We start from the raw sequence: 26,850 nt of genomic DNA, 5'->3' as shown, positions 1-26,850 counted from the left end.
GTTTAATAAGTACTACTACTACTATTAATAATAATATTAAAAAATAAACCTACGATTTAACAGGAGTTAAAAATAGTTGAAAATAATTCAACATAAATGTTTATCTAATTTACTAATATAAAAAAAACAATGTCATCCTTAAACTTTTACATTAATGCGGTGTGAATTAACATGAACACATTAAAAACATTAAAGAAATTCCAGTTCATCATGCACCACCATTGGTAACATTTGAAATCATTATAAATGAAACAATCATAAATTACAAAAGATTATAACAGTAGATGCATTTTCCCTACTTACCAATGTTACTCACCTGTTTTCCAATACTTCAAATAAGAACAAATATTAACTATTAGTATGAAATGCATCGCAAAAAATGCTGTTTTCTACAATCAATTTGTGCCGAGACAACATGAAGCAATTAAGTTCACTTATTAGTTTTTACAAATGTTAGTGGATTGAACAGACAACAATCAAGTTGTCACAAACAAACTAAGGAATTGCATTAAGCTTATCTTAAATAAGTGGTTTGAACAAACAGCAAAAGTATTCTTTGAGTGTAGTATAACCAAAACACACAGTCAGCAACTCATGATTACAGCCATTTCAGGGTCCCGGTTCACAGAATTAGCATTTTAGTACCAAATCAATCAGAGCAGATGCAAAAACGTGAATTAGAAATTAAAACTGCACCAAATATCTTCAGGTTTTTAGTAAGAAAGAAAATAATTATTAAACTTGTAGTTAACTAATAATGGGTACAAATTCTAGTTCTAATTAGTTAATCAAATTTTAATAGCTCTACTGTTCAATAGTATTATAGATTTAATTTAAAATTGCTCATAAGATCCTCGAGCCTGGGGCTCCCTCCTGTTTGCATGGCGAGAGGGGAGTTTGAGCTTAGGCAGATCTCGATGAACTCCCCCGACTTATTTCTGGCAGATATAGGATGGCTAATGAGAGATATACTGCTTGCTATAAGCTTGACTATGTTGTCAATTTGGTATATTCAATTTACTTAGGTTGCGTGTTTTTGGACTGTGGGAGGAAACCGGAGAAAATTAGCAAATGAGCACGGGGAGAACGAGCAAACTTCGCGCAGAAATGTTAACTGGTTTAGTAAAGACTTTAACCAGAGACGTTCTTGCTGTGAGGCAAGAGTGCAAATCACTTGGCTGCCGTGTCACCCGTCTGGAAAGGAGGAGGAGGAGGAGGAGTAGGGGGTGGGATTCTTCTAGACGAAGATACCGAGATAAAAAACTCTGGTTATATAGCGAAATCATCTGATTGGTGAATCAATTGTAAGCTGATGCGAGACCAGCCGTTAACAATCATAAGCATGTGATCTTCTCGAAATTAGTTTTTGAATAAACTTTGCTTACAGTTAACCACAAAATTTACTAATAAATAAAGTATCCCAACATAAACTTATGCAGTGTAAATAATAACAATTATATTAACCAACATGAATAAATTCAGCAAAATATAGTTCATCATGCACCAGCAATTGGTAACAATTGAGACAATGCATTAATAACAATATATTATAACAATAGATGCATTTCCCACCATATATATATATATATATATATATATATATATATATATATATATATATATATATATATATATATATATATATATATTTTTTTTTTTTTTCTTTGTGAAATTCATCTTGAAATAGTTTTTAAAAGATGTACATTTTCTGAAGTCACTAGCTATTGATGTGTACACTTGCATGAAAACAATTACATTTATATAAATACATCAATAAGGAGGACCTTACTATTGATATATTTATCATGGTTTACACTACAGGGGAAAAAACAACAACTGAGGAATGAAATCATTTATCAACAACCGTTTAATGAGTTAAATAGCATCAAAAACAAATCAGCATTTGTGCTTTTCGTTGTCATCTTTGGGACGTCCACTGTGTGTGTAGCGAATAAAGAAGTGTGTAGCAGGTGACGGCTTAAAAAAATGGACTCGCTTCAAAGCCAATTACATCCAGTAGCACGAGTACCGCTCATCTGACTGAGTGTGTGAGAGACGGATAAAACGGTGTGTGTAGTGGTAAACACGCAAAACTCAAAGTGTGTAACAGACAGCAAATCCACTCGACCTTAGAAAAAACAAAATGTACACCTGAGAGAGATTCATTTGTCATTGCATTTGGCCGAAAGATGAAGGCACTAGTGGCTCATTTCCTCTTGCGAGGGCTTCTATCTGAGTCCACCTTTTTTTCGTTCGAGTCCTTCTTGCCGGGCCGGCTGGACGCAGACGTCGTGTGGCTTTTCTCCGCAGTTTCAGATGGCTCTTTGGGCTTCTTGTTCCTGTGATCGGCTGAAGCCGTTCTAGGTTTTTGGCCTCCTGTAAAGCTGGAGAAGATTACTCTGATGAGGAAGATGCTGGCCACAGTGGCTAGCAATGATGATATCACCAGGGCCCCCGAGAGGTGCTTGATGGGGTCCCGAATGAGGATCAGGGTTTGGGATAGTGGCGTGTCGGAGGCTGGCTGAACTGGGAATTTCTCCTGTGAAACAGACAGATGAGTTTCATGCACTTGAAACCAATGTGAAATGTATTGTTGTGATGCACAGCTGCACAATTCAGGATATATAAATTACAATACAATACAATATTACACCCGTTCATTATCCTTCGACTTAAGGTCCACTTATAGTGTGAGACTTTTTTTTTATGATCCTGGATGATTTTAACATGTCAGACTGCACGAACATGGCTCCCATGTCACACTGTAAGATCTCAGCTGTCATAATGTTAGACTGAACGACATTGAAGCCGTGCCACACACAAAAGATGTGACATCATCAACCCATGACACTTTCTACTGACACTGTCAGAACTTCATCGGAAGACAAATCAGATCGCAACAGGCATTAAGCGGCTGTCTGTGATCATGTCAAACCAAAGATCAAAGATCACAGATTTTAGCTCAGGATTTCAGGAATTATTTTGGATTTCTGATATTTGTCCCAGATGACAGAATCGTGGCTGAAATCTCAGTGTGAGAATGGCTTGAATCACTTTATTCATCAGAAATGAATGAACCGCCAACTTATCCAGCATATGTTTTACACAGCGAATACAATAATACACATTTTATTTTATTTACATAGAAATAAGAATTTTGTATAGAAATCTTAATATACATCATTTCTTAGGTTATGACAAAGACCACACAGAATTTGTGCACGCAGAAATCTGCTGATTTTTAGCCCATCATCGAGCCTATGTATTTACTTGTGTAAATGTGTATTTATTCAGTTTTTAAATTTGTTTTACTAATATTGTTGTGATATAATAATAATATTAAAATGTTCATATGATTTATTTACAACACAGCTGTTGGGTAATATGTCTGTCTTTTATTAGGGATATTATATGAGAGACTTGCTTTGTTTACTAAATACTGTTAGTGAATCTAATTTGATTTGTGTCGTAAAAAATTTAAGTTGCATTATTTGTTGACTTCATATATTAAGTTTAGTTATGATACTATTAAAATAATTCTGCATAAATCCACAGATTTTTGCTAAATTCTCTGCACAAATAGCAAAAAATGTCCGCATACTCTGTCTGGCCCTAGTCATGACAACCTTATTTGCTGTAATGTGCTTTTAAATTTTAAACAGTGTTAGAATACATTTTTAAACCTCATTATGAATGATTTAAGAACTTAAAAAACTTGAATTAAATGTGAAACTGATATGATCATGCCCTAGAAATGAAAGATTCTGCATAATTTAAAAAACAAAAAGTTGTTTAAAAGTGATTATGATTTTACACAATTCTGAAGACAACAAATGTAAATGAATAAATAAATAATGAAAAAAATTTAACAGATTGACAATCTTATTTGCTTCAATATATTTTATATTGTTATATATAAAATAGAACAAATATAAATTTCAAAAAATTAAGGGATAGTTCCCCCAAAAGTGAAAATCACATTATTTACTCTTCATGTTATTTGAAACATCTATGAGTTTCTTTCGTCTGTTGACACAAAATAAGATATTTTAAAGAATGTTGGTTGCTGGCACCTATTGAGTTTCATAATAGGGAAAAATACTCTGGAAGTCAATGGGTGCCAGCATTCTTCAAAATATCTCCTTTTGTTTTGAACTGAAAAAGAAACTCAGGTTTTGAAAAACTAAATGTTGAGTGAAAAATGGTGAACTATACCTTTAAGAGACAAATGCATTTTACATGGTTGCTTGTCGCCACCTATTGGGTAATAATGTAACAATTTCTACAACCTTGATTGAAAGGTGTTTGATTAATTAAAGACTGTGATGAATTGTGTACCTTTAGTCCAGACTCATCTAACAGTCTGTTGAGCTTCGGATCATCAAGATTCACAGCAGAAAAAAACTCCTTTTTGTACTGTCGCCTCCACCAAGCCTTCTGATGAGTCCTTCAGAAACGACAAACAGAAGTCCAGTAAAGTTTCTCTTCTGTCGGAGTGTTTTAGTAATTATTAACAGGTTAAAAGAGAAGAATTTCTATTTTTGCACGGGCTTTTATATGATGCATTCACTTGGGTCTATAAAAACTGTGGATACTTCTATATAAGACAACTTTATTTATTGCATTTTTACAAACGCGTGTTCTAAAACACCAAACGTGAACAGAAGTTTGCTTTGAACATGTCAACTTATACAGTATAATATTTTGGTTCTATTATTCATTTTCTAATAGTAAATGGGATTTTTTTTTTTAAAACAAGTTGATAAATTAACAATATTTTATGACATTTAAATATTATTCAGCATAGTTGTTAGTTATTTTAAGGTGCTTTCACACCTAGAATTTTGTTTCAGAACCCGTCTTTCTGCCCAGTTAGCGCAGTTCATTTGGCATATGTAAATCCAGCAATCGCTCTCAGATCCGCACTAAAACAATCGCTCCGAGATCGCCTGAATGAGGTGGTCTCGGCTTGATTGAAAAACTCTGGAGCGGATCGGTTGTAGTGAGAAAGCGATAGGACTTACAAATGGGATATTTGTCAATGAAAAATATTATTTAAAAATGTATTTATATTAAAAAGTTATTTACGTCACAAAAATAAAATTGGCAAGTGATTTAACATAGCCATCAAGTATCCACCCAAATTAACACTGAAAAAGATATGAGAATAAATACATTTTCCATCTGTGCATGTCACACATTTCTGACATCCACACTCAGTTTAGATGCCAATCAATAATGTGGATAATACTATAAATACAGAATTAGGTGTTGTGAAGCTCACTTGTCTTTAACCGGGTCTGTGAAGTGGTAGTGGTAAAGTTTGGCTTTGATCAGAGCCGGTGGTTTCTGACTGAAGGGATACTGCGCTTCATCCACCTGCAGCAGACCAATGACTGCAAAACACAGAAAACAGGCAATCAGCAGCGCACTTCAAAACATCCATCATCATTCATTAAATTGAGGTGCGTTTATTTATTGGTATCTGAAATCCCCCCTGAAGAGATTTTCTATCTTTGGTATGTAACCCTTAACACAACAGGATCTTACTTATGAATGTAAATAAGACTCAATCTGGCAGCCTCAGTACTTATCTTGTATGTCTTTATGGTTTTATGTCGTCATTTGAAAACAAACAAATATCCATGATTTAAAAATGAAAGATCTGTCATATCATTTATATACTGCTAGTCTCTGATGATTTTAAGTGCTTCTTTTATCCTCACTTATACTTTGCTATGAATAAAAGCATGTTAAATAAATAAAAATGAAATATAACATTGTTGTCGCTCACCATCTGCTTTGCCCTGTAGGAGGCGCTGGAGGAGGCCTGCAAACCAGGGGTTGTGATCATGTCCTTTTTGAGTCGCCTGAAACATCATACTCTCCAGACGCGGCTGATGAGGGCCCGCTACTGGTGGGATGTCATTCACATCTCCTGGTTTATACATGGGGTTCATTTCCTGCAGCAGGAGAAGAGTAAAAGCGTCCACTGAGAATAAACATCAGCCTTTCTGCTGAATGAAAAAACCGTAAACATACACAAATGTTGGGTTTGATGGCTTTTTGATGTTGGGACGGAGGTAAGTGAAAACGTTAAAAGAAAAGAGTGATGTTGTTTTTTTTAATGCAAAGTGAACACTTGACTGGCCTGACTGCAGTCCAGGGGTCTTATTTATAAACGTGGCTTATCCACAAATCAAGTGGAAATGCGTGTACGCCACTTTCCATGCAAAAGTTGTGATCTATATATATATATATATATATATATATCTATATCTATATATATATATATATATATATATATATATATATATATATATATATATATATATATATATATATATATATATATATTAAAAAAAACAAAAAAAAAAACATAATGGTAGAATATGTGTTAAACATTTATAACTTAAACACTGACTTAATTAAACCATTTGAAATCATTATATGAGCCATAATCATTGATAAATACATTACTATGAATTCACTTTTAGGGAGGTTTCTTTTAGACAAATTTTCAAAAATGAGACCCCTGATCTGTGTATTACTGAAATTGTATGGCTTACCATCTGAAGTCTTGAGTTACATTAGACTGTAAAACATTAGCATCCTCAACACCCAAACAATTAAATACTAACTAAAAGGAATGTGACAGTGTTAAATGTGCTGCATGTAATTTTAGCCACTAGAGGGCACATATTCACAACAAACAAAGGCATAGTTAGATGATGTTGTGACTTGAGTGTGGTTTTATGGATGTTGTGGTCTTTATTTTATTCAATTAAACACCGGCAAAACCATGTTCATGGATGAGCTACAATATTGACATCTTTAGCAAAAGCTAAATTAGGAGTATGGTATATAGTATTGGTCACTAGTGAAAGTAGTTTATTTCTTTGGATATAAACATTCTTTAAAACATGTGGGATAATGCAAGTACATAAGACATAATATATATATATATATATATATATATATATATATATATATATATATATATATATAACAGATATGATTAAAACAAAAAGATAAACCAGCAAATAGGCCCAAAATCCACTTTTATAATTTCCAAAGCAGATATTTGTTTTTCCTTTAAGCATAAATGTACTTAATTTTGTTAAACTTCACAAAAACAAGACTTGATTTCTTGTTTTGTTTCTTGGAAATAAAAATGCTGTCTAAGATATTAAAATCATCCAAAAATACGCCACAAATCTTCTGTTAAACACAAAACAAGCGACTTTAAAGAATGTTAGAAACGGGTAACCATTGACATCAATTAAAACGGTTTCCAACATTCTTCAAAACATCTTCTTTTGTGTTCAACAGAAGAAACAAACTTAAATGTTAAAAACAAGTGGAGTGCGACTAAAATCACAGAATAAACATTTTTGGGTGAACTAACACTTGATTTTTCGCAGCAAATGCAACATTTAACGCAAGTAAGAGCATTTTTTAAAGGCTTTACTGTATTATAAACTGTATTATAAACTGTATTATATATAGTGGCTATTGTATATTTTGTTATGAAGAAATTCTTACATTTTGTACTCTTAAGCATGCCTCTGTCCCAACATTTTTGGAGCTTTTATTAAAAAATAAGTGTGCTAATGTTTGCATAATATAATATCTTTGGTCAACTCCAGAACTTGAGGCTTGTACTGAAATGTACATCCCAAATATCTGGGGTTGTCCTTCCTCATACCGTCCATGTGAGACCATCGTAGCTGCCCTCTAAAATGATCTCCGGCCGTCCCTCGGTGGAGATCGGTCTGTGCTGGACACCGTACGCTCCGACCAAGTGAAATTTCTCCACCGCCCTGTACAAGTCTAGCACTTTAGGAAACACTGTAGTGGATGACATGCCAGGCAGAGTAGAGTATGGAACCTGAAAAAAGACGCCCAACATTAATTTAACAGGCACCAAACTAAGAGAATAAAAGGGGGATCAAAAGATGAGACGTCACGTGTGTCTGCATTGATTTAATTTTCAAAAGTGGCATCAATAAAAGAGATCATACTAAAGGCATGTAAAACTCCTGTTTTATTGTTTCAAATAAATGTTTAAATAATTATTGTTTAAATAAAATATCAAAATGTGAAGGAAAAAATGCAGTCGCCATACAGCAAAGAATATTGTTTTCAGAGAAACAAGCAAAGATATGATTAAAACAAAAAGATAAACCTGCAAATGGGCCCAAAATCCACTTTTGTAAATTTACAAGTCAGATATTTGTTTTTCCTTTAGGCATAAATGTACTTAATTTTGTTAAACTTCACAAAAACAAGACTTGATTCCTTCAGTCTGCATCACAAGTAAACAATTCTCGATTTAATAGACGTAAAGCAAATATTATTGGAAACAAAAATACTGGCAAAGATATTAAAATCATCCAAAAATCCCCCACAAATCTTCTGTTAAACACAAAACAAGCGACTTTAAAGAATGTTAGAAACGGGTAACCATTGACATCAATTAAAACGGTTTCCAACATTCTTCAAAACATCTTCTTTTGTGTTCAACAGAAGAAACAAACTCAAATGTTAACAACAAGTGGAGTGCGACTAAAATCACAGAATAAACATTTTTGGGTGAACTAACACTTCATTTTTGCAGCACATGCAACATTTAACGCAAGTAAGAGCTTTTTTTAAAGGCTTTACTGCGTAGATTAACATTTATAAATTAATTGATTAGCAGATTAGCATTTATTACATCTGTGGGACAGTAAACTCACCACACTGAGGGCAAAGACGGCCACAGTAGCTGCGGTGACGAGCGCCCATTGTATGAGGGACCACAGCTTGCTCACAATGCCTCGAGTGCACAAACACCTGATGAAGGAAACAGAGGAGACATTTTCCTTTGGCTTGCTTTTTTTTTTTTTTTTTTTTTAACAAAATCTGTATTTTTACTTCTTATACTTAAGCACAAAGTTGCACATTACTGATGCACATTACTGATAGGGCTTACTTTAGCATGCCATTCACGGCTTCCCATGTGAACGACAGCACACCGACCCAGATAGTGAGTTCCTGGATGTGCAGGACAAATGCAGCAAATCTCCCATGACTGAAATCTGAAAAGGTCAGATATTAAAAGGAACGGCAATGAGTAGCTTAGATGCTGATCATTTTTGTGTCATTAAAAACTAAAGTTTAATAGATCAAAATATGCTCGATAAATTAGTTCATAGCAAACAGTTAGTAGAGGTATAATCACACAATATTTTTTGCAATGTAAAAAAATAAATTATTAGAGATTTTATTTCACCCCAATTGTACATTAGATACTAAAATATAAAAGCTGAAATCTATCAAGGGGTAGATAAAATAAATAAATAAATAAATAATTAAATAAACAAATTAATAAATAAATAAATAAATGGTAATTGCAATGCGTTTCCTCTCACATTTTTTAAAATTTTTTTTTAATGCATGTAGCAATTCTGACTTTTTTTAACTACCAATTTTAACACTTGGGAGAAAAAAAAACATAGATATTAACTCAAAATTGTGAAATATAAAATTTGTAAAAAAAATTAAAAATGAAATCTTAATAGTGGAATCAGGTTTCCATAACCTAAATGCGATATTAAATATCAAAAATAAGCTTGTTAAATTCATTACAACATTTAGCATTAAAAGCACATAGTATTAACGCATATATCATTCACATTTAAGCAGGATTCTGAACTCATCATTGAACATCTTCTAAAAAGAAATAAAATCCACTCATTTTCTAAATACTACAGTCTTCTGACTTTGAATAGAATCATTGCAACTTCAACAAACCTCCACAAGATCATAACGTTTCACTAAATTCCTTTCCATGTTTAATCAAAGATAACATTTGCCAATTTATATTTCAAGACACAGAATTCAACAACATATTTCAAGAATCCATAATGCAGGACGCTCTCACCTGTTTTGGCTGACACTCTTTTTTGTTCCCAGTCGATCTGCAGCTGGTAGAGTGTAATGGCACTGTACAGGATGAACGCATACACAGCCAACTCCACCAGAAGAACAAAACCAGAGGCCAGGGTTTGCAGCCAGCCTAGCATCAAACAGACGGACAATAAACTCAAAGCAGTTGATGCACTGAAGAAAATGAGTTCTGCAAAATTGTTGAAAACTATTGATATGGGTTGAGTTTAAACAATATTGATATGGGTTGAGTCTTAGAGGATTAACTTAATTTGATTTGTTAAATTCAGCCCAAATAAATTGTTCACAACTGCTTAAATGTTTCTGAATCCTGTGTGATCATATGTGTGGTTATAGCAGGGGAGGGAAAAAATAAAAATAAAAATATAAATAAAGAGCATATTTTGTCATACTTCTGGTCTTCTTTTCCTGGCCTTTCCTCTTCTTTGAAGGGGTATTGAAATGATCATCATCCAGCAAAGAGAAGCTGAGGGCGATGCTCAGCAGGTTCAGAAGGCTGCAGTTACCCGTCAGGATATGGAAGAGCTGGAGAAACAGCTGAGAAAATCATAAAAAAAAATAAATAAATAAAAAGTTAAAAAATAGAAAAAAAAGTTTTATTTTTGTTTTGTTTTTGCAAACACACAAGTTAATCACACAGTCTGTTTGTACATAAAATAATTTTCATTTACACAATTTTTTTGTGTTGTTTTCAGTAATGCACTTCATGTTTTAACTAGCAAATAAGCTTTTTGGGCCAATTTTACATTGTCCTGTTTTTTGGGGAGTTTGTTGTAGTAATTTGCACTGTGGTTGTATTTGCACTTGAGCCAGCACCTAAGCTTTTCACTCATCATAGCACACGTGATGCTGATGATATGACAGCAAAAGTGATTTGATAAGCTTTAAGTGCTACATTCATAGGAAATAAATTTAATGAAAAGTATGAATTACGAGAAATAAGATGTACATTTCATATACTCAAAAACATAAGTTTAAAGTTTTTTTTAAGTTTTGTGAAGAAAGTCAACAAATGGGTTAAGCTAAAAGATAATTAGTTATCATGCAGTGTAAAATATGCACTTTATATTTGATAAAGACCTGACCTGCACTTATGAACGCTTCAATATTGCACTTGAAAAGAAATATATATTTTACTCTAAATAAGGAAATTATACATGTTATTATAAAATATACTGGCAACACTTTACAATAAGGTTGTATTACTTAACGCATTTGCTAATATGAACAAACAATGAACAATCTATTGATTACAGTATTTGTTCAAGTTAATTACCATTAATGAAAATACAGTTCTTCGTTGTTCATGTTAACTCATGGTGCATTAACTCAAGTTATCATGCATGAATTTGGATGTTAATAATCCATTGGTAAATGTTGAACTATAATGCTCAGCATAATTGAGTACACCCCATTTTGAAAATGAATATTTGTATCCATTTCTCAGAGAATTTAGGCAATGTATTTTGGTGCATTTGAACAAAACAAATTTATTAAACAGATATATTTGATGAGTTCAGATGCAAAAACCTGCCATCTGAAATTTCCATCTATTTTTTTCAGCCTCCTTTGTTTGTCAAGATATTTCACTTTAAAGACCAGGAAAAGGGCTTATTCTTTGCATTAAATTTGATATTACTGAACCTACAACAGAAAAATTGCAAACAGTATTTAAAGGTTTTTGCATCTGAACTCTTCATTTATTTAAACAACAGTTTTATATATAGACATTTTTAGAAATTGAAAGATAATACAAATAAGATCAAGCAAAATACTGCAAAAAATAATTACAACCTACAAAAGTTAAACAAATGTTTTTTAAATTTCTGTCTTTTTTACATTTACATTTCTTCCCTTAATTTTTCCTTTTTTAAATTTGTATTTAATATTTTTCTATAACATATAAATATGAGTGTACTAGTTTTTGGAGTGTTATCGTAAGTTAATTTGTTAGATGAGCTTCAGATTTGGCTTCAGTACTGACTAATCTAATGTACATGCACAAATATAACATTGTACAGCTTCCTATTAAAAATATGAATTTAAAAGAGAGATTTGTTAGGAGTGTACTCGTATATGCTGATCACTGTATGATTATTAAATGATGTACAAGTATCGTTCATAACTAGTTCATGTTAGTAAATACATTAGCTAATATTGATACCTTATTGTAAAGTGTGACCAATATACTTATTCTGTACTTGTTATTTTTGTACTTGTAAATACTGCACTTAAAAATCTATAAATTAGGTGATTTTAGTCAATTCATGAATTAATTTTCAATTATAGAAAACACACTGGCAAATGGGTACAACAGTAATTTAAATGACCGTTATAGTAAAATTTCATTTAACTCATTTTCTGTGACAAACTACCATTAAACACTGAATAGGTTTCTACTGTAAATAACATTTTCTACAGCAGGCATGTGGATAACTTTCAATGCAAACCTGCACTCAAACAACAGTGTGTACATAACAAACCTGAACGTAAAAGCCGAACAGTCTGAGGCGGCGAATGGGAGCAAAGAACGCCAGAAGAGGAATGCATATCCCGCTGTGCAACAAAACCACCGCTCCTAATTTCAGCAGCCATTCTGGAAGCTGATGGACGTACCAGGCCAAAAGAGTGGGACTCATCTGATCCTCCAAATGATGACTCAATGCTGCAAAAGAAAAGCCTGAGCTTTAAAAACACTGTAATCTACAGATGAGTCAGTTTAGCCCACACAGATGTGCCGTCTGCATCACAGTTCTCGTCTTTTTTAAGCTTTACTTCATGCTAATTTTAGAGATCTATTAAAAGGATTAGTTCACTTTGAGAGTGAAAATGTCTGGTCTATGATGTAGGCTTTTTCACACTAGCGCTTTTGGTGTGCAACTGGGGGGCCGTTTGACATCAGAGTTTGGCTAGTGTGTTTCCTGAAAAGGACCGCTCTGTCGTCCATTTCTTTCTTTATTTGGTGGTAAACAAATCTGTGGAAAACATTCCAGCATTTTCCTCTACATCAATGGTCTCAAACTCAAATTCTGGAGGGCCGCAACTAGATTTGTATAATAAAAAAATTACATAAATTAAAAAAAAAAAAAAGCCAACAAATTTATTTTACCAACGCTACTACCAACACTTTTTACGCCTCTTTTAAATTGCCAGTTTTGCCTGTCCTAAAACTAAATTTTAAATTACACATTTGAACAGGTTTCTACTATCATACTTAAAACCAATGTTCTTGCAGAGAAAACTACTTACAAAGAGATAAAATAGTCTCCACAAGTAAAAAAAAAAGAGGTTCCAGAAATAAATAAGACAGAAAAAGAAAAGAAAATGGAGAAAGAACGAAAGAACAAAAAGAAAGAATGATAGAAAGAAAGAAACAAAAAAAGAATGAAAGAACAAACGAACTAAGAAAAAACATAAGAATGAACAAAGAACAAAAACAACAAAAAAGAAAAGAAACAAAAAAGAAAGAAAAAAGAATGAATGCCAGAACTAAATGCAATAACCAAAAAAAGAACAAAAGAAAGAACGCAATTGCGAAAAACAACAACGAAAGAACACAATAACGAAAGAAAAAAATGTAATAACAAAAGAATCGCAATAACAAAAAGAGTGAAAGAAAGAACGCAATAAGGAAAAACAACAAGAATGAAAGAAGAAACGCAATAACGAATGAAAGAACAAAAGAATGTAATAACGAAAGAAACGAAAAGAATGAAAGAAAGAATGCAATGAAAGAACGAAAAAGAACAAAAGAACGCAATATCGAAAGAAAGAACACCATAACAAAAGAATGAAAGAACGTAATAACGAAAGAAAGCAATAATGAAAGAAAGAACGCTATAACAAAAGAAACACATTATTGAAAGAGAACGAAAGAAAGAACTAAAGAAAGAACGCAATAATAAAAAAAACGCAATAACGAAAGAATGAAAAAAACGAAAGGACTGCAATAAGAAGGAAAGACCGAAAAAAAAGACCGCAATAACAAAACAAAGAATGCTGTAATAAAAGAAACACTAACAAAAGAGAACAAAAGAAAGAACGCAATAACGAAAGAAAGCACACAATAAAACTAAAGAATGAATGCAATAACAAATTAACGTAATAGTGAACAATTGCAGGCACGAATGAATGAACAAACATTATTAGGAGTAAATTATTAGGAATTTCTCATTCTGAAAGTGAACTAATTCTTTACCATTTACTGCAAAACATTCACTAAGAGGTACTAGATAAGCAAACCCTTATACTGATGAGAATTTACAATAAATAATTTGTGGAAGCGAGCTGCCAGTCATGTGAATAAGAGTAGGCGGAATGAGATGAATAAAACTTTAAAATGGTTTAATATACCTGACAGGTCGTACCACGCAGGGTCTCCAGTGGCCAGTTTGCTCACACCTGTGGAGAAGGTGAGCCGGAAGAACAGCCAGCGAATCATCCAGAAGGTCAACGAGTCGTGGAAAGCGTGACGGGAGTGGCTGCGCAGCAAACCCAGCGGAGCTACAAGCACAGCCAGAAAACCAGCCTCCAGCAGCAGCACATCCCTGTCAGACCACAACACATCACAAACAACTACATTCCACAAGTCTGCATTTTTGACAGTTGCTAGCTTTTTTTATTGTTGTTAGTGTTGATTAGTAACTAGCAGCTGCTAAGTTGAGTGGTTGTCAGAGTTGTTAAAACTTTATTTGTCAATTTACTAAATGATTTGTGGTTGTCAGGTCATTGCCAAGCAGTTGTGGGCTACCTTTAGCACTTTTAGTTTTTCTGCAGTTACTAAAAGGTTCATTTGCTTCATGCTGTTGTTTACATGCCTTCTTTTTAATTCCTGTGTTTGGATGTGGCAGGGCGTCTTTAATAGTAAACTCTGCTTTTTTAGCCCATTTAGTCGTCAGTTCTGTTAGAGAAGTTAAATTTCAGTCCACAAACTGATTAGCAATTTTGTGGACTAATCACTATAAATTTAATGGAGAAGCAATAATTGCAGTATAGTTTGACATCAGCTTTCCTTTTCATATAAAATTCACTTAAGACTTTACACCTCAGAAACTCCAACTGACTTCCAACAACAGAGAACTATAAAGTTACGCCTTTATCAGTTACACTAAACCGCAAGATGCATTTGTAAACAGTGGAACTCACCATTCAGAGTGGAGAAAGTCTCCCCCGACCTATAAAAAGATGACACAAACAATCAGTTATGTTCACACAGAGGCCAAAAGCCTTAGAAGTCCCTGACATGGTGGACAACATTTTTAAATGCATAATAGGAGCACAAAAAATTATAATTGTATATGGTATGTCCAACAGTTCAGTACTCATGCACACAAACAAATATTGTTATTTCATTCAAGGAATGTGCAAAACTTAGAGAGTTATTTGATTTAAAATATTTTAACCACTTAAACTCTGCTGCTATTTGGGGATTTCCGCCTGGATTTTGCCTACCCAAATTTAAAAGCTTCCCAAATCTACATAAAGAGGTGTAAATGCAAAAATTTGGTATAATTTTAAAGAGATGACAGCTGTCTGTGCTATCTGGGGCTGCTTATTGATCATGAATGTATTGTTTACATTTCTGGCCCATGGAAACACCACAATTCATTCAACAACTGTTTGGCATGTGAATATAATTCAGTAAAAAGAATGCTAGAACTGCATGAGCACCGGCAAGAGCTTTCATTTGAGCTATAACTTGTACATGTGTCATAAAAAAATATGAAAATGAGCCAATGTAAAATACCTAGCTCGGGTATCTAAAATACTGTGTATTTAAGTGTAAATAACTTATACAGTAGAATAAAAACCAAAGTGATGCATATGTGCATAAAATATAGATTCTAAACTTTCAAACGACACCACTTACAGGGGTCTGGTGTAACGCTAGCCCTTTAAATCTGAAAGCTAATGTAGATGATGTCACAGACCTGGTACCGGGTCCGCGGAGTTTAAGTCGTTAATAAAAAAAAAAAAAATGAATGCAAAACTGATTTTTTAGTCCAGTGGTCCTCAATCACCGGTACCAGTCCGCGGATCAATTGGTACCGGGCTGCACAAAAAAAAAAAAAAAAAAAAATCATATAATTAATTATTAAAGTTTATTTATTATTTATTATTATAATTATTTATTATCCGGGTCTGAACAAACCTTTATTTTGAAAATTGAGCGTATTCTCTCGCTTACATCTCGGTCACTTGAGCGCCCAAATTTCACCCACAAGCAGCAAAATGAGTAAGAAACAGACGTCTTTGGAAAGTTTCTTTGCGTAGGGCAAAAGGCCCGGTGAATGACCCACAAACTGCCAAGGAATGGATCTGCAACCCATGTCAACAAATCAGGAGCATCCACCATGCCTGTGCAAGAAGACCAACTGCTGGAGATAGCAAATGACAGCTGCTTGCACATCGCATTTTTTCTAGAGTTTGCTCAAGTTCGTTATTTCCAATGGAGGTGTGCGGCTTGTGCGCACCCAGTTGAATGAATTCTGCGAGTGCACCGCGAGTCATAACAAGAGCTGACAGATCAGCTTCAGCTTGTAGGGAATATACACATTTGAAAAACGATCTCAGACAAACACAGAGCACCCAAACACTGCAGTGCTTTGTAATTTTCTCCACAAATAAAGCTTGTATCAGAGCGACAGCAATGTTTTGTCAGCTTGTTATCCTCTGAGAAAACGTTGATGGTCGCTTGGCAACCTACGAACCACCGCACTGCCCCTAGTGGTGCGGTCTGCAGTTATAAAAAGGTTGAGGATCAATATTTTAGTCGATTACCCCGGCTATCTCAAACCATGACTTTAAAACTGAGGTTGTGAATAGGGCTGTGTGTGCGCAATATGACAATATATATTGTATAAACCAAAGGGTTTGCATATTATGCTCTCTACTATTCTGTGGTGTCACAAAATAGATTATTTCAGGTAACACTTTTTCATAATTTATATACAAGCACAACATTACATGTCATTACAGGGATGCAGACAGAAACACGAACAACAGCATAGTGAGAAATTTGCAATATTGAAAGTATAATATTTTGCATTATTACATTAAGCAATATTTGTTACTATATTGGACTTGTAATAAGCATTAGTTTTTGAAAGGTGTTTCATATTTTATTAATATTTAAACGTCTACCGTTTTAATCAAACATTTGCCCTGAAGCTTTAAATAAAGTGAGAAATATGAAGAACACATGTGAATTTACATGTGGTCAATAAATAAATAATTAAAAATTATAAGTTTGTGTATATGCTTAATTCATGATGAGCTTGATCATATCACTCTGCCCAAACAAGGTGTGATTAATCATTGTGTTTAGGCACTCAACAGAAAAAGTTGCGATTGGCAGTAACGTTCATCGCTGTTCACAGAGCAGTGACGCAGACACTGAAGTATGGCTGCGGCTATCACAGTAGATCCATGAGAGTGTATATCGCCTTAACAGTTCAAAAATCCGCAGTGAAAAAGAGAGAGAGAAGCAGAGATGAATTCTATAGCTCTCATTTACTCTACGAGCCACTATTTCATTGCTAGGGGTTGGGTTGTAGTTTGAGTGTCATTGAAAGACAGTCCCAGCAAACTCAGAAGTTAATTAGCATTATTATTTAATTGAGCTTGCCTCCCTTGCCATAGTAAACTACCACGACATGGCACAAGAGATAAATGACTTTAGTACCTAATAACCGGTTATAATCTATTACTGAACCGATACTGAATAGTCCACAATGAATTTTGACACTCCAAACAAACTGCTATTTTTGTTCTGCTTTTGCATCTCTCTGACAGGAGGGAAAAGGAGGTGATTATGCTCACGTTATAGAGTGAGAGGTAGAGGGCCCACAGGCAGAGGTAGGTGAGACTGTCCCTCAGGGTCCCCAGTAGCACAGCGCCCAGGCTGAGCAGCACTCCCAACAGGCAGATGAGCTCCAGGACCTGCTGGGGCTCCAGACCCAGAGACGGCCCCAGCCACAGCAGCGATGGGGAGGCCTGGAGCTGCTCCAACAGGGGCCGCTGCATCTTCGGCATCTGCAGACGCACTGGAAGAATACCCTCATCTCCATACAAACCTGTACAGAGACACAAAATCTGATTAGACAATGGTCATTATTCAATATTATTCTGCAAGTACTTTTAGAAACATGTAGTACAAACTAATGTTGATGGGTTTATGCTAGTAATGACTTCTGAGATGTTTGATCGATTAACTAGTCATCTAGGCAATCAGACTGGGATGATATGTAGATCTGTACCTTTATTTACAGAACTTAAAAAAAGGGGGAAAAAATCAGAAAGTAAAAAAAAAATTACATAATAATAATAATAATATTTACCAATATCCTTCTAAATTACTAACAAGGAAAACTCTGAAAGGTAAGATATTTTCATAATAAACACTTATTACATAATAATTACTAAATAATAATGATAATAATAATAATAATAAAATGAATAATAATAATAATATCTACACAAAATATACCAATATTTGTTATGCAAACAATTTATTACAGTTCCACATTTTAATAATAATAATAATAATAATAATAATAATAATAATAATAATAATGTTAATTGTTTTACTTATTATCATCATTATTATTGTTATAAATTTACTTCCAAAGAAAATTCTAAGTTTAAGGTTTTAAAAGATTTTAATACTAAACATTACATAAATAATAATAAAATGAATAATAATATTAATAATAATAATATCAACATAAAATATCAATATTTGTTATGCAAACATAACAAATATTGATATTTTGTGTTGATATTATTATTATTAATATTATTATTCATTTTATTATTATTTATGTAATAATGCTTAGTGTTTTAATTATTATTATTATTATTATTATTATTTATTAACTTCCAAATTACTTCCAAAGAAAATTCTAAATTATATGTTAAACTATTATTACACAAATAATATTAATATTAATAATAATAATAATATTGGATCATAAACACAAAATATCAATATTTGTTATGTAAACATTTACAGTCATAAATAATATTAATAATAATTATTATATTTATTGTTTGTTAATAATATTAATAATAATGTTTATTTTTTTCATGTTTATTTAGTTAATAAAAAGAAAATAATAATAATAATAACAACAACAATCATTATTTTTATTATTAACAAAAACAATAAACATTATTATTTATTAATTTACTTCCAAAGAAAATTCTAAGTTTTAAAAGATTTTAATATTAAACACTACATAAATAATAACATTAATAATAATAATAACAATAATGATGATGATGATATCATCAACAACAAAATATCAATATTTTATGCTAACATTTTATGACAGTTACAAATAACAACAACGTTTATTGTTTTAGTTATTATTATTATTTATTAATTTACTTCCAAATTACTAACAAGGAAAATTGTTATAGATTAAGATAATTTAATAATAAACACATTACATAATACAATTAGTAAATAACAACAACAACAACAACAACACAAAATATATCAATAATTGTTATGCAAACATTTTATTACAGTTCTACATAATAATAATAATAATTATTATTATTATTTATTGTTTTAATCATTAATATTATTTTTATCTGTCAAACTACTTCCAAACAAAATTCTAAATGTTTTAAAAGATAAACAATTATTACATAACAACTCACTAATAATAATAATAATAATAATAATAATAATTTATTACAAACACAAAAAAATCACTATTTGCTATGCAGTTATAAATAATAATAATAATAATAATAATAATAATGTTTATTGTTTTGTTATTATTATTATTATTATTATGACTATTTAATATAAAGCATTGTTTTATTTTATCAAATTAATAAATATTTTATTTGATGCTTTATTTTTTATATCCCTATTCCCCACAGAGACTGAGAGGGAAGAAAAGAAAAAATAAATAAATTATGATCTATTTCTATGTTTCCTTTTGAAAGTAAAATGAGTTACAAGCGCTACTACACACATCAACTTGTAAAAATAGAAAGAAAAGAAAAACAGATCATATTTATTGTGCAAATGTGCTGATTGAAAACACAGTACCATGCTGTCGATGGTGACATACAGGTCCCTCAAGGTCTGCAGCTAATAATGCGCTGTGTTTTCTCAATGCTTGTAAAAACCACAAAAGCTTCAAGCCGCATGTAAACATTCATTCAACAGAACAACACAGGCACGCACTGCCATGACAATCAGCAAAACACAAACCCGTCCTGTGACTTTAACGCCTCCAAACGAGTAGAGACATTCCCAGCTTTATGCAAAACGGCCGTACAATTCTGCTTCAGGCTAATAGCGAACAGTACAGAACAACAGACTTGTCATACATCATAGATAGAGAGAGAGAGCAGGAAATAGACAATATAGAACCATTGCGGAGTGCGTTTACATGCACTCTTAACCCGATTATGCAGCCAATAATGCATGTGGTCATGTAAATGTGCTCACCGGTTTTCCTTCATCCGACTGAGGTCAAACATAGCTTAAGCATGAACTGACTGTCACAGATGCTAGGTAATATAGATGGTACAAAATGTATGAACATGTTTTCTGTGCTTTGCACCCAAAGAATTATAAATAATAAGTCCACATTAGGAAAAAAAATGGTACACTAAGGTGTTGATTATTATATTATTAATTAGTTATCAAGACTGTCACACACAGACGGCAGTCACGAATTTGCTCTGGGTGGGGAAAATTAAATAATACATATACATTTCATATCGCAGCCTCTTGCGATTAGCTAATTGCAACGTTTCAAAAAGTGATTGCGATTCAATTTCAATGAATCGCACAGCCTTACTATAAAAAAACAATTCGTTACTCCTATATTCATTCCGTTCATTATTCCTCATTAATATACAGATTTAAAACCGGTTTGAAATCAGACACAGGAATTTTACATTCTGTTATCTTCAACTGTAAGGGCTTTCTTAGCTGCTTTATCTGCACGTTCATTTCCAATGAATCCCATATTTTCAATACAATTCACCTTTATTTTTACAGCGCTTTTACAAGGTAAAATGTGTGAAAGCAGCTTCATAATGAAGATTATAGTAAATTGAAACAGCGTAGTAAAGTTTTCAGTGTTTAAGTTCAGTTTAGCTCAGTTCAGTGTGGTTAATAATCCCTACTGAGAGTCCAAACACTGAAGAGCAAATCTATCGATGCTCAGCTCTACAGATCCCGAACCGTGCAAGCCAGTGGCGACAGCGACGAGGAAAAAACGTCACCAATTGGCGAAAGTGAAGAATTAAAAAAAACATCCAGCAGAAATATAATATCCAAGTCTTTTGTCTTTAAAAAGTCCACTTTTTATAATATACCAGGGGCTCACTGTAATGTTAGTTTGTGTAATTTATACTTCAGTCATTAATATATTCATTTAAATGATCCAATTTATTAATAACACAGAGTTTTGAAGGTTATTTAGTGTATTCTGACCAACAGCGATCCTCTGATTAGCCATTCCAGAGGTATCTGTAGGTCAAACTAAACAAACTGTGCATCTAATTTGACTTTGCTTTCAGGCTATATGTAAATACAAACACTTATTCTAGGAGATAACAGTCTTGTGAAAGCTTACGCTGTCCATCTGTGCTATACTGTAGATTTGCCAGTTTCAGACTGTTGAATGATTTTTTTCTGGCGTGATTATATATCCACAATGGTATAGGGGTGGTCAAATGTATATTTGCACTATCTATTATTTTAATTATTAGCATTATTATTAAAATACAAATAAGAGTGAACTATTTCTCAGTATTAATGGGCTGACCACCCTATATATCTTTTTTTTCACGTCCTTCCAAGGGTCAAAAGTTAATTAGGAGGGTCATAACCCCCTCAAACCACCCTGCATATATCATAGGAAAGCTGTAACAAAAAGAAATGAGTAGGTTTTAAAACCTTGACCTTTCCAAACTGCAAACCTTGAAACCAGTTATCGTGTCTAATCTGCACTCTCAGTAAAATGATGCATGAGTTATCAGCTTACTATGTGCATGTAAACGTTCTCGCTGACAAACTCACTTTAATGCGACCCAAGGACTGCGGCTGGCAAAGGTTGCAAGTGTTGCACATCCACATTTTTTGGCATGCAGGCCACAGCCAGAGTGAGAGTAAAGCAGGCTGGCTTGCGTTAGAGAACAGGCCGTGTATTGTGCCGGTGCCAACAAATGACTCACGGTTGCTCTCTGTTGTTCAGTTTGGAGAAAGACCCGGTTCTGCTACAAACGTCTCCACAACACACCACCTTAGAGGACTAATTTCCATGTGTAATCAAGCAAAGACATGAAGTTGGGGTAGGAAAGAACTAAGGAGTCAACACCTTGAACGTGCTTTTTACACAGTTGAGCAACAAACAAACCAGCCCAGCTCATCAAACGGGAAGAGAGCTATTATTTACTCATTATTTACTTCCCTTTCCTGTTGGCAACACACAGTGAGTGGATTCAGCAGCATTCAGCTCTTTGTGATTCAGACTATATCATATCCTCGTTCTTTGAAGAGCTAGACAGTATGTGAGTTAGGGCTGCGCGATATTGGAAATAACAAACATGTCAATATATTTTTATTTTGCGATATAAATACAATTTCACCAGATGACTTAATTTCTCTATTTGGAAAGAATTTATAATGTTAGATCAATTGGGAGGATTCAGCAGTGGGAGTGCATCTCTATAAAATCTAATAAACAATCTAAAACATTTTTGGGGTCCCTCGACTAGGCATGGGAAAATGGCCATTTTCAAGGTATACCGTGGTTTGGAAAAGTCAAGATTTTAATCCGTCAAAATTTTCTGCAATACCGTTCCTAAAGTATGTGTAAGATTTTTTTTATTTACATTTTTTTTGTTTTGTTTTTAGGACAACAATATCTCCAGCAGAAAAGGTTTTAACAAATGAAGACCGCAGACGTGTAGCATGACCGGTTTACTGCTCCAAAATATTTTAAATGTTTCTCAAAATAAAATATATTGTGTTCAAAAGGGAAAAGGTTTTGTTTTGTTTTTTGTTTTAAGGCAGTAATCACAATACCGTGAAACCATGCCATTTTATACCCGTCAACATAGAGATGTGAAAATAAGGGATATGCCCACCATAATAAGGGATTTTTTTAATTACACTTTGCTGCTGCTTATTTAAAATAAGCCGAATCAACACAATTCTAGAGGTTTTTTTTTTGGGGGGGTGGGGGCAACTTAATTGTTTAAAGTTCAATCTATGTATTTTTTTTTAAATCAATCAAATGAACTTCATTGACTTGTGTTGGGACAATATGAAGGAAATGTGAGGAACCCAGCGTTTTTTACAAAGTACAAATAAAGCAAAACATCAAAACATTGTTTACATTTATACATTTTCAAATGGATGGATAACCAAATAAATAAAAGCATAACATTAAAATGTATTTACATATAAATATTTAGTTATTGGAGGGTCAATAATAAACAAAGACATGTATAATGTTCAAAACACAAAACAGAATGGCGCAGTACAATAGTTTATAAATATTGCTGTACGTCTTTTTATTTTACTTAAAAACAAAAGTCAATGTTTGTTTTGTCCACAAAAACAAACAAACAAAAGCTCAAATGTTACCTGCAAATAGGGCTGTGCAATGTGGGGAAAATATCTAATTGCGGTATTTATTTCTTTTTTAAATAAAATGATTGGTTAAGCTTCAGCTCAATCACACTCCTCATGTGGTGGTTTTTAAGGTGCTGGCTGTTGTATTTCCTCATGCTGGCAATGAATTTCACAATTCTGTGAAAGCTCTAATAAATGACCTTTTTTTGTTTGGTGTATGTGACTTTAAAGCTAAAATAATCCCATATTACCGACGTGCTGTTTTTAAAATATATATATTATTTGTCTATTAATTCTTCTGAAGCAGTGGATGCAATTATCCCACTCGTCTGCACTTTTTGGCTGGTTTTTTTATTTGTGGGTGTTCTGCATAGTTCTGTTGCACTATTCCGATTGGGCAGAACAAAAGTGTGCTCACTCAGTTGGCTAGTAAGACTCTCACACACGGACAACAGTCATGCATTTGCTCAGGGTGGGGGAAAAAAAAAAAAAAAATAAATATATATATGTATATATATTCATATCGCAGCCTCTTGCGATTAGCTAATTGCAACATTTAGATTAATTGCACAGCCCTACTTGCAAAAATATGTTTTAAACAAAGTTATTAGATGACAGAGTGACTACTGTGGCACTTTAAAGTTGGTTTTATATTGACACATTCGTTTAGTGCAGGGGTGCCCAAAGTGTATTATAAAGGGTCAAAGTCCAAGCTTGATTGAGAGCTGTGAGCCAAAAGTAAATTAAGCAAACTCGACTACGTTAAAGTTGCCACGGGCAATTTCCTGATTTATTTATCATTTAAAAAATAATATTATCATAATATTTAAAAAAAAACTAATTGACAAAAAATACTTTAACAGTATTTACCAATGCATTCTATTAAAAATTTTATATTATTTTATTGAACTTATTACAGTAAAATCAAAAACAAAATTATAATTCCATTTCCATTCCATTTATAGAACAATGGAGTTCAATGCTGAATACACAGCAGGTACATTTTACCGTTTGCTTTTTTGTAGCTCAGCAATAAAGCTAACAAACAAAAGGTTACATTGAAACAGAAATGACAACCTTTGTTGAAGGCATTTCCCAACCCTTCCCAATCATTTTCCCTCTGGCAGGCCAAATCAAAAGGATACAAATAGGCAACTTTTGGCATGTAAGAAAGACTTCAAAACAACATTAGCAGCATTTCATTGACCTAGTCATTTGCTGTTAATAGGATTTCCCTATTTAGAATGTGCAAAAATACTTTTCTGAAATGATATGATCAAGGAGAAAGTCCTAACACACAAATATAAAACCAAACTTTACCCCAATAGCCACAATGCATCTTTAATGCACATTTAATTCTGGACAAACGTTAAACATTTGTGTTTGTGGCCAAACCAAAATCTGAGAGTACTAAGAAATATTAACAGAAGCAAAACATACAATAACTCACTAGCTGAGAGAACATAACCCAGATAGGGGTAAAGTTGGTTTTATATTTGAGCATTCGTTTAGGGACATGTTCTTTATATTGTTTACCATGGTACTTTGAATATTGGGTCTGAAATCACATGCAAGTGTGACTTCAAAACATTAGCACTATTCATTTGACTGTGATCAATGTACTTTGATAGTCTTTCCTGCTAATATGATTTCCTAATTTAGAATGTGCAAATAACACTTTTCTAAAATTATATGATCAAGGAAAAAGTTTTAATGAGTGACTATAAAACCAAACTTTACCCCAATTGGCACAATGCATCTTTAATGAACATTTCATTTTGGACAAATGTTAAACATTGGTGTTTGTGGCCAAACCAAAATCTGAGAGTACTAAGAAACATTTCCTAACACAATACAAACAATAACTCACTAGCTGACAGTCCATAATCCAGCACTTGGAAATGCATAGCAAGAGTATGAGTCACAATGGTTAGAGATGAAAGCCAATTTAAAAAAAAAAAAAAAAATATATATATATATATATATGAGGAGGTTCTCTAACTTTGATGTTGCATGAGCTTATTGGCACATTAAAAGGGCCATTCTGTGGGGTCAATAGTTAAAAAAAGAGAGGCTAAAGTAATGCTCCAAACATATGGCATTTTAGTGACAAAAGCTCTACAGGCCCCTGAATGCTCATGGTCACTCAGTGCGCAGTCAGCACTAACTGGCGGGGCTCCCAAACATCAGCACATGTGGAGGAACTCGCTGCTGTTTTATTCATACAGAGATGCAATCATTTAGTAAGCTTTAACTTCAGAAACTCTACGTGAAATATTAAAATTCAGTGCGCAGCGGATTTCTGCAGAGATGCGGTTTGTGCACGAGCTTCTTTAAAAGTTTGAACCGAATCTGCTCTTAAAATGGCACGTTTTTTGCGCAGGAGCAAAGGCGATTCGCGTCAACTAATGAATGAATCAGTTGAATTCTGATTTGTTTTCGCTAACGTTCCTCCATACAGTTCAAGATCAAGTGTAAACGCAACCATTCATTAGCGCCGCGCCCAAAAATCCAGCACAGCCGCCAAACATCCACCTTCCGAGACAGAGAAACTTCCCTACCTGGTATCTGGACGTAGACGGATGCGAAAGCACACGCGTAAATGAGCGCGATGCTGCTCAGGAACCATTTTCTGGGCGTTTTGATTTCCCCCATGTTTGAGGCTTGCTGGAGGGATGAGGTGTCACTTTGTTTCGGCTGATTCGAGCGCTAATGCTCATTGGAAAAATGAAGTGGAATCGGAGGGGTGGAGTTTGAATTAGTGATGGAAGCTCGACTCACTTCCGCGAATCGGTTCTTTTGAACAATCTGTTCGGTTCTTTTACACAGTGACGTAATCACGTGATTTTTGACATTCCAGCGAAAAAAAAAAGTAAAATATTTTACGTTTTAAAATATACAGAGCGTCAGGCCATTTAATATCACAACATAGTTTTTATATACACGACACAGTATTAAAGCTTATTTAAACCACGGATAAAGCTGCATATTTTAATAGAAATGTTTTATCAAATTTGTATGTACACATTTTTATATAATTTACAAAATCTATTCATGTAAACAATTCTACCATGTATGAAAGCGTGTTAATGTTTACTGAATACAAACTAGATGTCTTTTCCCCCACGCAGTTCTGAGTAGCTCTCCTGACTAGGAAGTGTCAGATATGCAATTACTAAATAAATAAATAAATATGTAATTATTCACGAGTTTACGTTTTGCAATAACAGATAAATTAAAAATCTGTTAAAACTACGAGGTTCCCCTCAGAATTGCAT

At 33.3% G+C, this 26,850-nt stretch overlaps 1 protein-coding gene across 1 annotated transcript; it reads right to left on the bottom strand.

The window, feature by feature from the left end:
* Nucleotides 1-1,849: 1,849 nt before the first annotated feature.
* Nucleotides 1,850-26,306, bottom strand: lmf2b (lipase maturation factor 2b). The gene is given in 14 exon segments (NM_001142563.1): nucleotides 1,850-2,539; nucleotides 4,339-4,447; nucleotides 5,285-5,396; nucleotides 5,795-5,963; nucleotides 7,709-7,891; nucleotides 8,742-8,838; nucleotides 8,978-9,083; nucleotides 9,929-10,063; nucleotides 10,347-10,491; nucleotides 12,438-12,619; nucleotides 14,308-14,501; nucleotides 15,100-15,128; nucleotides 17,776-18,029; nucleotides 26,134-26,306. Coding segments are annotated over 14 exon segments (2,142 nt in total). The 5' UTR covers nucleotides 26,228-26,306; the 3' UTR covers nucleotides 1,850-2,206.
* Between the last annotated feature and the right edge of the window lie 544 nt (nucleotides 26,307-26,850).

The sequence above is a fragment of the Danio rerio genome, chromosome 4 (assembly GCF_052040795.2).
Source record: "Danio rerio strain M-AB ecotype USA chromosome 4, GRCz13ab, whole genome shotgun sequence".
Lineage (NCBI taxonomy): Eukaryota > Metazoa > Chordata > Actinopteri > Cypriniformes > Danionidae > Danio > Danio rerio.
This window is presented reverse-complemented; position numbering and strand designations above follow the sequence as displayed.